At 46.1% G+C, this 16,554-nt stretch overlaps 5 protein-coding genes across 5 annotated transcripts; 3 read left to right on the top strand and 2 right to left on the bottom strand.

Moving 5' to 3' along the window:
• Positions 1 to 3,352: 3,352 nt before the first annotated feature.
• Triagg1_8609 (uncharacterized protein) lies at positions 3,353 to 3,820 on the bottom strand (the record flags this gene model as incomplete). Its single annotated transcript, XM_062903475.1, has 1 exon — positions 3,353 to 3,820. One exon carries the CDS (start codon positions 3,818 to 3,820, stop codon positions 3,353 to 3,355), a length of 468 nt encoding a protein of 155 aa, XP_062752419.1.
• A 2,561-nt stretch (positions 3,821 to 6,381) lies between these two features.
• Triagg1_8608 (uncharacterized protein) lies at positions 6,382 to 7,318 on the top strand (the record flags this gene model as incomplete). The annotated part of the gene is made up of 2 exons (XM_062903474.1): positions 6,382 to 6,639; positions 6,713 to 7,318. The coding sequence occupies 2 exons, from the start codon at positions 6,382 to 6,384 to the stop codon at positions 7,316 to 7,318; spliced, it is 864 nt and encodes a 287-aa protein (XP_062752418.1).
• An 896-nt stretch (positions 7,319 to 8,214) lies between these two features.
• Positions 8,215 to 9,252, top strand: Triagg1_8607 (uncharacterized protein; the record flags this gene model as incomplete). The annotated part of the gene is made up of 1 exon (XM_062903473.1): positions 8,215 to 9,252. One exon carries the CDS (start codon positions 8,215 to 8,217, stop codon positions 9,250 to 9,252), a length of 1,038 nt encoding a protein of 345 aa, XP_062752417.1.
• A 715-nt stretch (positions 9,253 to 9,967) lies between these two features.
• Positions 9,968 to 13,102, bottom strand: Triagg1_8606 (uncharacterized protein; the record flags this gene model as incomplete). Its single annotated transcript, XM_062903471.1, has 3 exons — positions 9,968 to 11,274; positions 11,350 to 12,909; positions 12,967 to 13,102. 3 exons carry the CDS (start codon positions 13,100 to 13,102, stop codon positions 9,968 to 9,970), a joined length of 3,003 nt encoding a protein of 1,000 aa, XP_062752416.1.
• A 1,690-nt stretch (positions 13,103 to 14,792) lies between these two features.
• Positions 14,793 to 15,969, top strand: Triagg1_8605 (uncharacterized protein; the record flags this gene model as incomplete). Its single annotated transcript, XM_062903470.1, has 4 exons — positions 14,793 to 14,959; positions 15,026 to 15,246; positions 15,332 to 15,351; positions 15,412 to 15,969. 4 exons carry the CDS (start codon positions 14,793 to 14,795, stop codon positions 15,967 to 15,969), a joined length of 966 nt encoding a protein of 321 aa, XP_062752415.1.
• Positions 15,970 to 16,554: the final 585 nt, after the last annotated feature.

Below are 16,554 nucleotides of genomic sequence, written 5' to 3'. Positions count from 1 at the left end.
TATGGAGACAAGGTTTTGTCCCGAGGCTTGTATTTGAGATTTCTACAGAGAATTGCTGAAGTTCTGTCATAAACTTTCTGTGATGCGCATCTGGGCCTGATTAGCGTTTGGCTATTTTGACTCTGCCACGACGAAATTGCCGGGAGGTGGTGTTGATGTGAATTTAGCCACGGGCCGGCACGCTGCTTGGATGCTTGCTCCATTCGTATTCCTTGGCAGTAGCAGCAATAGCAGCAGCGCAGCAGAAGCAGCGGGTAGCTCGCCTGCCATGTCGACTCTGCCGTGGATATTCCATGGCTACCGTTGTTGACGGCGATGATGATTAATGAGTGATTGACCCTACGGAAGGAGTTTGCGCCGCCGCCAGTCCATGTCGGCTTTCATACTATTTTGAGGGCGTCGGCTGAAAGAAAAGCACCGATGGCATCTGCAAACCTGTCGTGACCGGGGGTAGTGCCCGTTTTCCTTTCCAGGACTCCATTGTATCTGCGCCTGGCGCAGTGATTCGTGACTCAAACAATCAGATGCCGTCTGCGGTGCGATTTCAAATACCTCGGGCGCGATAGTCGAGTTAGGATGAGTGGTCATTCGTCGGAGGAACTGAAATTCGTTGTCGCCGGTCACAACGCCGCTTGGCGCTGACCGTGTGGATCTAGCGGAAGAGCGTACAGGGGAAGGCCAGTATTATTGGCTGTGGGTTTGAGAGAAACAAGCAAGTGGCCCGTCGGCAATAGATGCAGATCTGACAGGAACAGGGCTAGCCATAGTAGCCATATATAGATGTCGGCACCAGGCATTGCGGAATCTAGATTGTGTCTGACCAGCACGGCCGTTGTTAGTCGGGATAATTGCTCCGTTTGCCCTACCAACCTGACGATAAGGTCGTGGAAGATAGGAGCCATGCTCACATAGAGTAGGTGCGTGGAAACAGGTGGCCCGCTGGCCACGGCACTTGGACAGCCGAATCTTAAAGAAGCAATGCAATCCCGTTGACGGAGCACGGTGCAGCAGCACGCAATATGGCAATGCCGAGTTCGACCCGTACAAGGACATGCAAGCACAGGCCAGGACCCGTGTGAGAAATCTCCATGGCCCATGTCGAAAGTCCCATACGCGTACCAGCAGGATGGCCTGGGCGAGCTCCCGCGAAGCAACCCCAGCCGCCGCCTCTGGGTTGCAGCGCAGACGAAGCCCGATGCTCAATGATGTCGATACAGCAGCCACATGATAGATGCGCAGCGTGAGGGATACGTGAATGCCCGAACCTAGGACCCAAGTTATTAGAGAGCCAGGCTCAATGAGCGTTTTGACAGGCGTGGCTCACCAATCAGAGGGTCGCCCACAACCTGCGGGTTACATTGGATTCGGCCCTGTCGACAGAATGTGGGCTAGAGGAGGCTCGAGACGGGGGCGTGAGAGTGTCAGGAGTGTTGTGAAGGGGGGGAAGTTGCATAAGTGCAGGTTTGTTTCGTTTTCCCGGGCAGAAGAAGGAGGGCAGGCGGAGAAACTGCTGACTGAGCTGCTGGCGGCAGAATACATAAATACTCCGGACTTGTACGCTACGACTCGGATAAAAACACAAAGAAAACCTGTCATTTCCTCTAGTAGAATTAGAACCGCAAGCAAAAGAAAAAAATGGTTCGATTCTTTCTTGTGTGGATGGCTTCAAACCTGCTCAACGGCCTTGTGGAGTGCGACCAAGTACATGCAATCTAAGAGTACCAGAACAGAACAGGGAGCCCGCCGGTAACCCATCCAGGTTTTAGGTAGACGCTAGATGGTAGTGACCTACCTATTGGAGCTACATTAGCCATGGATCGTTTGTCTGCTTGCTGCTGCCACCCTACAGTAGGACATATCTAAGCTGATCACATGAAAATAACAGTTCGTCCGGGTAGACGATCAACCTTTGGTGGATAGATTAGGTACCAAGATAGAACGTATCGTTAATTCGCCTTTTGGTTTATAGTGGACAGTTTGCTTGCCTCGCATCACAAGCCCCCTTGGCCTAATGGTTAAGGCGCAAGACTTCTATTAGCACTAGCCTGCAAAAAGGTTGGCGTCTGTTAGAGCGTATCTTGAGATTGCCAGTTCGAGTCTGGCAGGGGGCTTAGCTTTTTAAGGGTTCCGTCTTCTTGGACTTTTTTTGCGAGTCAGCCCATGCATCTTCCTTTTTTAGTACTGCGCAACCTCTTTATTCATTGTTGCATTTGTGTTTTCTTTTTTTTCTTTATTTGGGAGTACTACGGAATATATCATATCTTTGATCCAGGCCCATGGCAAGCCCGCTTCTCCACCAGACTAAAGCAGATCACAACCCACCCAGTCAGTTTATCAAGCCTATCTCTCGCACACGATCGAGGAACCAAGAACAACATTTCTCAGAATATGGTTATCTAATAAATCATAAGCCATCGTTGCGCCAAACCAAAGAAAAATCCGTGATTCCAATTTGTACTAGTCTATTGACGATATCGTCGCTGTTAAGAAGAAGCCAGTACCTTGAATCCTATATAACATTTCAACAGTCTACTAGCCAAAATACGACGACTTTAGTGGTAACCTATAATGAAACACCCTTTCTCTTTTGATATTACAAAAGACAGAGTAACCAATGTGTCGTTCTAGTCCCACGCGAGATGTATACCTATCCCCATGATTACTGCCTGCTTAAAACACTTGAATGAACTGGGTGAAAGGATATGCAACAGCCCCTTATCTGATCAAGAGAAAAAAGGACCTTACGACAGAAGATACCAATCATGGCTCCGATGGATTATAAAAAGAAGTGCTCTATGTAGTTGCCGCTTACAGTAGGTACTCTGTCTTACGTGAAAACAGAGATCATGCCATGAGTGTTCATAGCATAAGCCCTAGAGCTACCGACTTCCTAATCAGCGGTCAGACACTTGAGTAAGCTCAGGTCTGTCTTATTGTGTACTTGGCAGCGACCCTTGAATCTCAAATAGAATGTAAACTGTCATCTGCAACTTCCATAAGCATCATTTCCTAATACGTTACATGTGGAAGGCGTCTATCTTGGCGTTTTATACCATCAGGCGTGCGCGTTCTAAGCCTCCACTTCAGCTATGCATGCATGCAGGCAGGCTTATTGGTTACCATTAATCAATATTACCACCCTGCATTGTCACGTTGCCCCTTCATGGGAATCGCCGCGTTGGCAAGGCTGTGTAGAGCTGAATCTTCCCTTAGATTGCCATGATGCAACCTACAACGTCGTGTAAGTGGTACTATCAGAAGACATTACCCTGCCAAAGAGTGAAATCAATTGATGCCACTCACAAATGTATCGTACTTCTATTCAGATACCACGGATAATCCGCAACCTTGTCTATCCTAGCTTTGTCGTGTCACTATAAGCCATGCGCAAATCGCCAGAGCCTCTTACCCGCCTGAGCTCCAGATCCCCCTCTCCCTCCATTTTCTGCCTGCTGAGTGATTGCAGCCCCTGCAACCAGTGAATGTCCCGAGTATCGACGGTGCTCTCCATGTAAAACTTGTGGGCTTCACGCCACATGCCCATCCCCTTGTAACAGTGGGCTATGTAAAAGTTGATCTTGGAGTCGATGCTAGTCATGCCCTCGGCAAATGCGATCGTAGAAGCCTCGTTGGCCTCGTGCAGAGCTTCCTTCCACCGAGGTGGCCTCTCGCTTGCATATCTTTTGCAGGCTGCAATGTGACGGTCGATGCGTCGCTTGATCCAACCAACATCCTCCTCGTCAAGCTGGAACAGCCGATCAAAAATCTCTGCTTCCTTACTCAGAGCCTCTGAGCTCATTGAAGTCGACGTGCTGACCATTTTTGACTGTAGAACTGCGGGTTTCTTTTCAAAGATTCGGGGTAAAATTGGCTTCTCGTGGTCGATTCCTGATAACCAAGGCGGCGAGTCATCCAGGAATTTATAGATTCACAAGGTTCGTTTCTATTCACAGGTATATGAACGTGATGACGATTCACCGCCATGATGCTTTTTGTTTGCTTTGCACCCAGCAGCAGTTCAGCTACTAATGTTGACGTTCAAGTGACACAGCATGCGGCAGGCGGTCGATACAAAGGCCAGAGGGAACCATTGAGGGAAACACCTTCAAAATCAAGGGAAAATATCATCTTGAAATCACCCTTTGTTCAGCTCGAGATCACAGTGCGTTGTTCGCAAGCCGTCACCAAACAAAGGCGTGGTGATTGTACGACAATGGCGACGCTGGCACTGGTCACATGGGATGACAGTTCAACCAGCTCAAAGCCAGGTTGTGTTAACCGTGTTCTATTTCATTTCTAGCCCTTGAGCATGTGATAAAGACCTCTACTTCAAAGCCCAAATTTCCACCGCACCTGAACCATCACGGTCGCTTTGCGCTCATTTTCGGGCTGCAATGGCCCTGGTCGTCGTCTTTGAAGCCGTGATCCAGCTTTTATTCGCTGATTCGTGAACATCCTATAAATGCCAAGGCGGTCTCTTCATCAAGGCAACGAGTCTAGCTGAATGGAAAAAAAAAAACACAAAAAGTCTTGAAAGTAAAAAGTGCAAAAAAAGAATTCCAAATTGCGGATAACGCATCTGGGGCATTTTTGCTCCCGGCAGGGCTTGAACCTGCGACCTTCGCATTACCAAGGCTAGATTATGACGTCTAGTATTAGTACGAAGCTCTAACCAACTGAGCTACGGAAGCGCATCCGAATTTGGAATTTAGCGGGTTCGAAGCCAGAGAATGGCTCCGAATTGTTGAACGAGGCTGAATTATTATTGTCTATACAGGATAAACCATTTCAGAAGTACGTTGTATTATCCATCACCACCCAAGTCGGTACTCAAGCCTTTTATTTTGCTCCAGGCAAAATGGCCCAAATCTATTTGGAAGAGTATGAAAATTTTGGAGTAGTTAGCAATTTTGTCCAATTTAGCCGTCAAGGAGTGGTTAGAGTAGGCGAGAGTGATGCTTCGACGTTGGAACCCCTCGAGTACAATGCAAGACAAACAGAGTCACAGCGGCATCGTTTGGCTTGTAAAGAGGGCCCCCAAAGAGTTGGAATCTCTCAGTTTCTTTGCGTAGTCGATGGCCGACTTTCCATTGTCATCTTCTGTGTCCGCCGTGATGCCCAAATCCAATCGATCATCCAGCGTCTGCTTTATAGATGCGACATTACCAATCTCAGCAATTGATCTAGCCTAACTTAATCTTTACATAAAGTACCAGAGCCGTCCTTTTAATCTCATTTTGTGCGTTTACGTTAATCTTTCCTGAGTTAGCTAATATTTTTAAATGTGTGAACTAGCTGTCACCACCCATAGCGATGTGTGATGCACTACAGCTTATAGAATCTGTGCGTTATGTCAATTTGCGAGGTTGTGGTGAGAAGACTACAGGCTATGTGCCGGTATTTTGGAAAGCATATTCGGGAAAGGGGGGAAACGTCCATCTAGCACCTAACCGTCAACACGGGTAGATAATGGGCAAATCAGCAATAATCGGTCAGCCATAATAGGAGTACAGCTCTTGCAGCATTGGGTAAGATAATGGAGGGAGGATAAGCAACTTGGATATAGATGGGGCGTTTAATGTGAATACTTGTAGACAGAAAGAAGCAGGGCTCCATTCATATAGATGGTAGTAGACCACGCTTCTGCGCGATCATGATATGTCGTCTTATTTGTACAATGAGGTTGAGTTTTTAATGTCGAATAGCACCTCGGACCTACGCATATGGTGACATGGATAGATAACTTTTAGCTATTACTTATCATCGAAATGCCTATATATATTCCAGAACCAGATGCGACCTAATGGATTGTATTGGATAAGCTATTTGTCCACTCAACAGGAAGAACCAAACTCTGAAAGTCGCAGCAGTCCAGTAGCTGGCCTTCCCTTGAAAAGGGTGCGGTTACCCTCTGCAAGCAGGTGGATTATCGATCAGCCTTCGTTTAACCACGGGGGAATACGCAGGGCATTTACACTACGACTGAGTTCAGCCATTTTCCATTGTGGGTGAAACAATGGATGGAGTCGCCTCCAGGCGGGTGGGTTGGGCCACGGTAAGGAAGCTTAGTGATATGAACGAATGTCAATGAAATATGAGCTGAAAGTTCAGTCTAATTTACCGTTGCTGGTGGCGTTCCTTCACTCGTAAACCGAAAATGGAATACGACGACCCATAAAGTATTGCGTTTCTGATCGGCACTAGTACCACGAGGCGCTAGATCTTACACGACGGCAATACGTTATACACCAGGTAAAGTTCATCAAAACATACAGAGTAGTTGCTATGGATCAGCAGTTGTAGTATATAAGTTACTTGGTAGATACCCGTCCTAATTGCCTGCGTAAAGCCTTTGCTTGTCACGAGTCGGCATCTTATCAAATGAAAACCATGATTGCTCGCCTTATTATTTTCTCTGTCCTGGCAACTGCTAGCTTGGGCATCGAAACACGCCTTCATCGTCGGATAGATAGCAGCACACAGTCTGATGCATCTGGAACATTCATTGAAGGCGTGGTAAATGCTACGATTGCCATCATACCCATCCCGTTCTCCCTCGCCAGAAAAATTGTGCCATCGAAATATGGCATCATTCAGACTTATTTGGATTATCTGCCAGACTTTCATGGGAAATACCCTGTGAGTAGATTTACCATTTATAACCCTATGACCATGCCTGCAGGGCGACTAAAACTTAGCTATTTATGTCTAGTTGGTACTGGAATTTGCAGTAAACACCAATGTCGTTATTTCTGGGACAGCGTCCTCCAACTTTTCGTCTATGCGATTCACCTATCCGTTTATTGACCTATTAGGCAATGGGTATAGCACGTTCCGTTACGAAACGGACTGGATAGTAACGCCTCAGCCCGATATTATTGACGCCAGTACCTCATTCGGATTGAGAGTTACGGCTGCCGACTTTCGGCCAGATACCCCACAAGCTTATGAGCTTGTGTCCGACCCTGAGTGCAGAGGGGAGACATCCTACGATGCGTATGCTCATAACGGTACTGGTCCTTACGTCACATCACGACACTGCCCGCGAAATCCAAGTCACGAAAATAACTCCAGTCGTCAAGTCGCATTTTACAGGAATGCGACCACCCAACCAATCTTCGTCGACAGCAGCATCTGTGCGAATGTCACCAGATCTTTTGATGCTGAAATGGCACAGGATCATCGTTTCGTTGAGAGCGAGGTCATTATTTATGGCGATTTCCCAGCTCACGGTAAATGGGAGAAAGTCCGTGGTCTACAAGTTGCAACGCCGTTTACAGAAACTTATACAGACTGTTCCCTGCTGTATAATCTATAACTATCCGAGAGGCTTTCAACTGTGCTGGGAATTTGATACAACATATAAAGGCCCCAACTATATTTATTTAGACACTGTGTAAACTGCCCCTGTGAGATATACCGTTGCATAATACAGTTAATGTTGATAGTATTATTCTTGAAATAATGTCTTTAATCTCGGATATATTCTTGACCAGATTAGTAATTATGAATCGTGCTATGATATTCGCCAGCGTGATTGATAGTCTCTCGCAAACTACTCACTAACACATTCCACAGTTATTAAATCATAACTCTATGTAGCGATAAACCCTCTACCAAGACAACAACAATTTCTAATAGAAATCCAAAACTGTCAGTGACCTAATTTAGCCCGTTTATCGGAACGAATATAAATCAAACTTGTGCTCATTGTTTCCACATTGGAACCATATGTGGCTATCACCACTGCACGGAAGGCCCGAATCAATGGCCATTCAGTCAGTTCCACAACCTTTATCGCATCATGTCTTTATAATATGACGTCAAAGTACGGGGATGCCGAAGCAAATTGCGGATAGTCAAATTGTTACAACCATAACCTGCTATCGCAAGGCTTGGCAATAGCCACCGTATTCCTTTTTCGACATACGAGATGTGCCATTCGGTGTACTGCTGTAGGCTCCCAAAACCCACTTGAAAAAGCACATTATATGCCCGGTGATAATTCTTTTGAGCCGTTAAATCCGTCTGTAATGTCTAGAATGCTGGCCAGCGTATTTTTTGTTCCTGGACAGTCAAGGAGTAAAAGAAAAGTATATAGGACTGGCGACGGCTGTCCCAAAGCAAAAGGCCCAAGGGCATTCAAGTTTATACACGTCCAACTTTCCTCCTTCACAATTATTCGAGTATCGTCTGGTTTTCAAACATCTAGCTATGGCTGATACACTGCTTGTTACTGGAGCAAACGGCTATGTGGCTCTTCACTTTATCAAGGAAGCCATTGCCCTGGGATACAAAGTTGTAGGAACAGTTCGCTCTGTTGCGGCAGCCGACAAAATCAGGGCAATATTTCCCGATGTATCCTCACAGCTACAAATCGTCGAAGTTCACGATATTACCAAAGAGAACGACTTCGAAAAGGTCTTTGAGAAGTTCAAAATCGATGCTGTCATCAACACAGCGTCACCGCTAGTGAACAACCCGAAAGACGTCAAGGCCGACGTCCTGGATCCTGCGATCAAGAGTGGCGTGGCACTTCTTGAGGCTTCAGCCAAATATGCCGGGCCACAGCTGAGACGTGTCATCCATGTTGGATCCTTTGCGTCAACTCTCAACATATCGTTGGGCCTCGCTCCGGGGAAAACATATTCTCCTAGTGACTGGAATCCACTTACCTATGAGGAGGCTGCAAACGGTGGACAAACAACTGCGTACATGGGATCAAAGGCTTTGGCTGAAAAGCGTATGTGGGATTGGATGAAAGAAAATACACCCGCCTTCGATATGGTATCGGTGGATCCAGCGGCAATCTTTGGACCGCACGTCGGACCAGTTGATCTTGATCATTTGAACATATCAACCCAGATGATATGGGAGCTCGTCGCCCCATCGCCGCATCCGCCGCCGTACAATTCTGGCCACCTTGGAGTGTGGGTTGATGTCCGCGACGTCTCAGCGGCTTTGCTTGCGGCTGTGAAAATTCCAGAGGCAGGCGGTGAACGTTTCTTGGCTGCACAAAGATGCCACTGGCAACTTGTGAGGGATGAAGCAAGAAGGGTATTACCTGAGTTACAGAACCGGATTGATGCAGGCGAGCCAGGTGCTTGGAAAGCTGCGCAAGCTACCACATACAATGTTGATGGGAGTAAGGTGGAGAAAATTTTGGGAGTGCGATATAGGTCTCTGGGAGATTGTTTGAAGGATTCTTTTGAACAGCTTCTAGAAGTTGAGAAACTGAATAGCCGTGTATAATAATCCTTGTATCTAGATATTAGTAAAGGTATATTATACATTCTACTTTTTCATGTGTTAATTTCCTTGTTACTCTTCTTAGCCTGTGGCATTTCACTAGTTTTAATAATATTTCTATACTACAGGTAATAATACTCTGAGCCTCTTGTTATTTTATATGCTATCCTTAGTTTAATAACGCATCTGGGGATGCATTTTGTTCCCGGCAGGGCTTAAATCTACAACCTCCGCATTACTAAGGCCAGATTATGATATCTAGTATTATGTAGTGCAAATCTCTAACTAACTGAGCTACGGAAGCGCATCCGAGTTTTGGAAATTAGCGGACTCGAAGTCAGAGAAAGCTCCGGATTGTTAAATGGGGATAGTGTATCATCATCTATACGGGATATCAACCAAAATACTAGTCCAGAAGAGTGCTGCCTTCAATCATTGCAACAGTGACCGCCAAGTATGTCGCTCTGCTTTAAATAACATGACTAAAATCCCCTGAGAAGCGCTGTAAGTGCGGAGGATGTTGTTAATGCAGTCTTGTTAGTCGTCAAGAAGTGGTTGGAATTGGCGAGGGTGATGCCTTCACGCTTCAGCCCTTCAGGTCCCATGCAAGGCAGATAGAGCTACAGCAGAAACTTTTGGCTTATACAAGGAGTCTCCCCCAATAATGTAGATATCTCATTCTGTTTGCTAATGCCTATTGATACTATCAAGGAAGTATCTAAAACCTTTTTGAGAACCTGCCCAGTCCTGTCTTCTTCAACATACCTTTAACACCCTGTGCTGACTCGCTTGGATATTTCGGCTCTAAATTCGGACTTTGGGTCGACATCTCAGGATGTTTGAGAACCGAGTCCAGCTTCTCAATGGCCCAGGTTAGTCCTGCTTGCTTTGCGTAATCGATAGCCGACTTTCCAGCCTGATCCTTCGTGTCTGTAACGATACCCGAATCCAACAGATCATCCAGCGTCTTCTTCAAAGCACTGAGGTCACCGATCTCGGACAACGATTGCGCTTGGCTCAGCCTTTGCATATAGAGCACCAGAGCCGTCCTTCCAGCCTCGTCTTGTGCGTTTATATCAATCCTTTTCGATTCAACCAAAAGCTTTACATGCGTGAAGCAGCTGTTACCGTCCACAGCGGAGTGCAATGCCGTATAACCCATGGAATCTTTGCTTTTCGCCATTTCCCCGTTATCTGCGTACCACTTCAGCAGCTTCTTGACCGTCTCTTCTGTTCCCTTGACTCCCACCGCTATGTGAAGCGCGGTTTTATTTGTCGCAACTCCATGAAGGGTATCCGTAACGGATTTCCACATGCTAGCAGGTTTCATGATTGTGACGGCCTTGATAGCGGACACAACACTGGCATCTTTTACCCCGCGAACTACCGCCACCTTGTCGAGTGACGATGTTTCTTCGGGATCGCCCTTGTGTTGTAACAATACCTCCACTATTGCTTCGCCATTTGGAATTGCAACTGCCTTGTGGAGCGCCGATATACCGGAAAAGTTGGAAAAGTTTGGTTGTGCAGGCTTCTTGTGCGTCAACAACGCCTTCAAAATCTCCACGGATCCTCCTTGGACCGCATAGTGTAACGGAGTGTTTCCTCCAAATATCGTAGGCTCCCCTGGGTTCGCTCCTTTCTTCAGAAGGGCCTGAACAATGCGAAAGGAAGCGTTGCTAGACTTTGATGCAGCAAAATGTAAAGCAGTGCGCCCGGGTCGAATGATCCCAATCGTGTTAGAGTCCACTGCAGCACCATTATTGAGAAGCCACTCTACCACTTTCTCAGCTTCAGAGTCTGCAGCGATATGTAGAGCGCGCCACCCTTTGATGTCAGGCAGGTCGACGAGCTGTGAGCGGACCATTTCAAAAGATGATGCTCCAGCGGCAAGTACTCTCATGCCTGGAAGATTTATGAGTGATGTGATGGCACCCCCAGTGGAAATGAACTGTTCCGCCAGCGAGGTGAGATTGAGTCGAGCAGAAATGAAAAGCAGGCTGAGACTGTTTGAGCCGCCGGTGTCTGATGATCATTGAGAGAAAGGTTAGCCATCAATATATAGCCAGTGGTATAGATTCAAGGTGACCATACATTTACCTGCTGTGCAGCGTACCAGTAAATCATAACCTCGTACCCAATGCTGCATGGCTTGAGATTTAACCCCAAAGAACTCATCCCTTCCTTCTACGACTTGGGCGTCGTTACCAGCCTCTTCGCTCTCCCTAAGGTGAAGACCGAGAAACGTGATCGAATATTCGAGGAATTGATATTTCCCCAAGTATTGCTTTATTTCCTCCTCACGTTTCACTCTATCGATCATACCATTTTCATCAACTGGGGGTTCTGGTACAACAAGTGTACGGATTTCCTCCAAACTTAAATAAGCGAGACACGCTTCTGCTAATTGCTTATGCGTCTTAGCTATGCTGAGTTGCTCTTGTCCTTCTGAACTGTTGATTAATTGTTGGGTGAAGTCATTGACGGATGGGTGAGCAAAGTGAATTGTACTGTCATCATGAAGGACAAGTAGCGCTTTCAAGTTGCTGTCAAAAGACCTGCGGACGGCATCAGGGCTAAGAGATTTTCTCTTAATTGCTTCGATGGACTTTCCACCGTCTTGTAGCGCCCACGTCACCAAGACCTCGCTCAGTTGTAATGAGCGACCTGCCACATGTACCCATAGGAGCAGAGTTTGCATCCTCTTATCTAGATGTTCATAAATTGTTCCATAAATGGCCTGAACGTTGTATGGGATGCTTTGAAGCTTCTCTTTGATCTCATTGATATCCCATATGGTGCTGTTCCCTAAAGACTTTAACGCTAGAGAAAGCCATAAAAACATGCCCTCGGCACGTGTTGTCATGATCTCGACAACGTCAGAAATGAAGGATTCAGAGATTGCGTTGTTGAGACGTTGGAGGTGTTTCATGCGAGCCTGAGCCACAAGACGAATATCCTGTCTGTTTCTTTCGAAGAGATCCACCACTCGTGCGTCTTGCATCAGGCGGTTCAAGTCATTGGGTCTTGTGGAGAAGATCCAGCGAGGGGTGGCTTTTTTCCCACAGTAGCTTGAAACTCGGTTGACCAAGTACTCTAGATCCATAGCATCTTCTTGTTGCTGATACTGGCCATCAACAACCAAGTATAACTCGTTAACATTCGCATGGTCCGTAATCTGGCCCAAAAGCTTTGCTAGAGAGTCTATGGACTCGAACAAATCGAGGTTCAGAATCGGCTGGCCTTTGTTTCCCGATTCCTGCCAAAAGTCTGGATCTTTGGTATCGATTAAATCGCAGTTCTGTTTGAAGATTTCGTATAATAGAGTCCTCAAAATCCAGATGGGTTTCTGCCGACTTGGGTTTCTATCACAGAAACTGCCTGCAACAATGATCTTTCCACTTTTTTCCTCGGAAGTGATCCATTTGTTCTTCTCTCTGAGGATGAACCAAGACATAACACTTTTGCCACATCCAGAGCTTCCACTGATCCACAAGGGATGATTGGGAGATTCTTTAAGCCAGGCATGAAGTTCATTAATTATCCATGAACATGTTCCTGACTCAGGAGGCTCAATTGGAACTCCAATACTGGTATCACCCGCAACCAGAGCGTCGAGGAACTGCTCTTCGGGACTTTGGATCGACGAGCCGCCTGTGACTAACCTGTTAGACAAGTCATTGTATTGGACTGACAGAGATACTTTTCGTGACTTACCCATATAAACGGTGACTCCGTCGCCAAAAGTATTATTCATCGTGCTATTCACTGTTCCCATATTTTGACCCATTTGGAGGCCAGAATTGCGAGACTCGGAGAAATCGATCTGTGCGTGCATCTTTACTTCTGCCATTATGTACAATGTACGTAGCGGTATTGCTGAGGTCTAGGAATGAACTTGGAGTCAATTTGTGGGCTGAAAGCATGACATCCTTATTGTTTTTTCGTCTTGAATTTCCAGGGGCAGTTCGTGGGGCTACTCACCTGTGTGGCTGTGTGGAACAAGAAATTGTTATGTTTGTTGTCTGTATCTTTTGAGTTCTTGAGATATCCCAACAGTCTTAAGCATTGCAGTATTCGATTAAATACTTGAACTTGGGAGGGTATGTGAATATCAGCCTCTGAGTCGAAGAGCAGACTAGGTCCACTCTTCAGCCAGGACAAAAGCAATGAACCAGCTGAGATGCGGCTGTGAAGATACGTTGCACAGTGGGGGCCTGAACATGGATATTGGATGAATAAACCTGTCGTTTTATGACACGTTAAAGGCAATACCGAACCTCAATTTAACTTGCTGCAACCTAGATTAGGAGTAATTTCCTATACTAGAACCCCCAACAATGTTTCTACCTTTGAGAATGATGGAATCATCTCTGTATGGCTAGTCAATAATTCCGAGCCTTATTTTGACGTCATTTTATTGTTTTATTTGACGCCTTTTCAAAGCCTTGAAACATTGTGGCTTTTGCCAATAACATATCCAAGAGGACCAAGACACCAGCTGACCACATACATGCTTGCCTGATATCTTTACTAGGCCGTTTACTTTGTATTCCGGTACGTTGTTTCGTAGAGCTCTTGACTCAAGAAGTGAAAGAGTTCTATGGCGCTTCATATAGAGTTTTGGCAAATCAATATAGCATGATGCGTTGACAAATATTTCGTACAGTTTATTCAGGATATCAATGGTGTTACATCCCAGGCTTCAGATATTAACAGAACATAAAAAAATACACGTACACTAAACAACACGCGTAGCGAGTGGTCTAGTATTGTGGACGGCCAATGGCGAAGTGATCCCATTACATCGCGGTTGCCTACCTACCAACGGATCACCGAGCTGAACGTCGTCCAGAAATAGATATCGTGAGGCCTGCTGAGACAAGTGTGCGTGGGGTTGTCTCAGCCGTGCGTGGGGGGCGAACAGCTCAACGTCGAGAACAGCACCCAATAGGCCGACTCTACTGTATGAATGTAGGCCTGGATACCGATTGATCACCGAACTAGACATCTATTGGATAGATATGTCGCAAGGCACGGTAGCCTAGATGTCTATGCATGGGGTTCCTGGCCCTGGACATCAGTTTGTACAGGATTGGGTAGAGGCGAGCAAGAGGCGAGCAATGGCAACTAGATTTTGCAAGGGATCCTCAGCCGCACACATCCTGGTTAGACCACATCCGTACAGGCATAATCACAGCAACTGATCCTTCGTGTATCTCGCAATGAATGCCTTTTTTTGTTGTTGGTGAACCCCGCATGACCACCGTATCAGGCTCGGACACATTGTTCCTAGGGATGTTAACTCAGTAGTGCAACCAAAGAAGCGGAATAATGTCATAGTCGTACAACGAATACATGTAAGTATACCGACGGGCACTTATCAGAACTGTTTTTCATCGTATCGCAATTCTTTTATATACCTAGATCTCGCACTTTTCTACCAGCCACTCTCTATATCATCTTTCTCTGTACGCTTTTTACTCTACAACAGCACTTGATTATTGACCTTTAGCTGTCTCAACTTCATTTAAGCTGCAAAAATGTCTAACAATCCCTACATCGCTCAAAAGGACGCCGCCCAGTCCATAATCGCTCAGAAGGACACTACCCAGTCCTTCATTGCTCAGAAAAATGCTACCGAGCCCATTCAAGACGACGATACCGAGGACACTAGGATCATTCAAAACCCTGGAGAGGCCAAAATTGAGTAAGACAGGTCTCTCATCTTCTATGTCACATTTATAACTACATACACTAAGCTTGAACGCTTCAGCATCGTGTTTGTCCATGGCCTAATTGTCAAAGAAGCTTGGACATCCGACGGACGTGTTTTCTGGCCTGACAGACTCCTCGCATCAAAAGTCCCAGAAGCCCGTATCCTATCCTTTGAATATTCGGAGAAGATTAGTCCTATTTTCGAAGAGGGAACTCAGATTCCAGTCATTTCCGACCGGTTGCTCTCCGACTTAGTGGATCTCCGAAAGGGGACTGTAGGTACATATTCCATAAACGATCATATTATCATATTGACAAAAGAGACAGCAAACTCGACCTATAATTTTTGTTGCGCATTGTCTAGGCGGGGTGATTTTGGAGGACGTACGTATCTGACTGAATTATAATTCAGCTTTTGATACATCCGCTAACCTACTTATCTAGGCCATCGTGAGAGCATCTACTAGTCATGACCAAAGAGAAAAAGGGCTTGTTCCTTGTATTCGCGGCATTTTATTATTAGGTACACCGCACTTCAAAGAAGGGTTAGAAGAGGATGCCAAGAAATATTTCGAATATGCTAGAAGCCCGGAAAGTCCAGCCTTCAATGAACAATTACAGCCTCTAAAGCTGATTTGCCAGAACTTTGTCGATCTTCAAAAGACTAGTCAGGCCAAGTTCGAGATGGCGAGTTTCCGTGCTGGCAGAGGGAACGCGGTCAGCGAGGCGTTGGCTCAATGGTCGCAAAACTCACGGTCACGGGTGCTGGATCGCGACCAGCTACAATTGAGTCAGTACGAAAACGAAAAGAGTCGTGACTTTAAGCAGGTGGTGCGGACTATTACCTCTTGGTCGGAAGATGTCCAAGAGTCAGAGACTCGCCTTGCTGGGTCAGAATATGTGTCCCATGCGACTTTTGCTGGGTCGAAGAGTACTGGAATGCAAGTTGGGCAGAATACTTCTTCTATTTCGGGGCTCACCTTCAATGGTACGATTTCTTGACCTTAAAGGCGAACGAGGCTGCGGCCTGGAGTGAGAGGCCGAAGTTTTTCTAAAGCTAGGTTATCACAAACCTACAAGATACATATCGATTCATCGCCTACTTATACATCTAAATTCCAAAATATAGGTCCTCGCACGTAATTCCGTTTGTTTTTCTGCTAATATTTATTTGCCCGTACATAAGAAAAGTCGCAGCTGGTTTACCGAATACCAGTCTTCGGGTTACATACGTCTAGGTTAACAGTCTTTTCGGATGTTGGCTGGTACCAGTTGGGTATCCATTTGTAGAATAATTCTCCATTTCTTGCACTTTGAAGTAAATAATGTACCGAGTAGATTGAAAACATGCAGAGCCACCACACAAGGCCATCACTTGAATCGTTTTATTGCTTTAGGTCTCAGTGTTGCGTGATAAACTCTCCTCTTTCGGGTGCGTCGCATGTGTGCCAAAATTGGACTGCCAAAGGGACCACGTTTTCGACTCTCAAGTGCATAAACACGACAGTTGCATGCAGTTACCAAATCTAATAAGTTCCCCGCGCGGCGAGAGGCAAGGTTGGCAGTGGAAGTAGAACCGCAGCGTTG

Source organism: Trichoderma aggressivum (genome assembly GCF_033847375.1).
Source record: "Trichoderma aggressivum f. europaeum strain CBS 100526 chromosome Unknown scaffold_043, whole genome shotgun sequence".
NCBI classification, from domain to species: Eukaryota; Fungi; Ascomycota; class Sordariomycetes; order Hypocreales; family Hypocreaceae; genus Trichoderma; species Trichoderma aggressivum.
The sequence above is the reverse complement of the archived record's forward strand: the minus strand, read 5'-3'. Positions and strand labels throughout refer to the sequence as shown.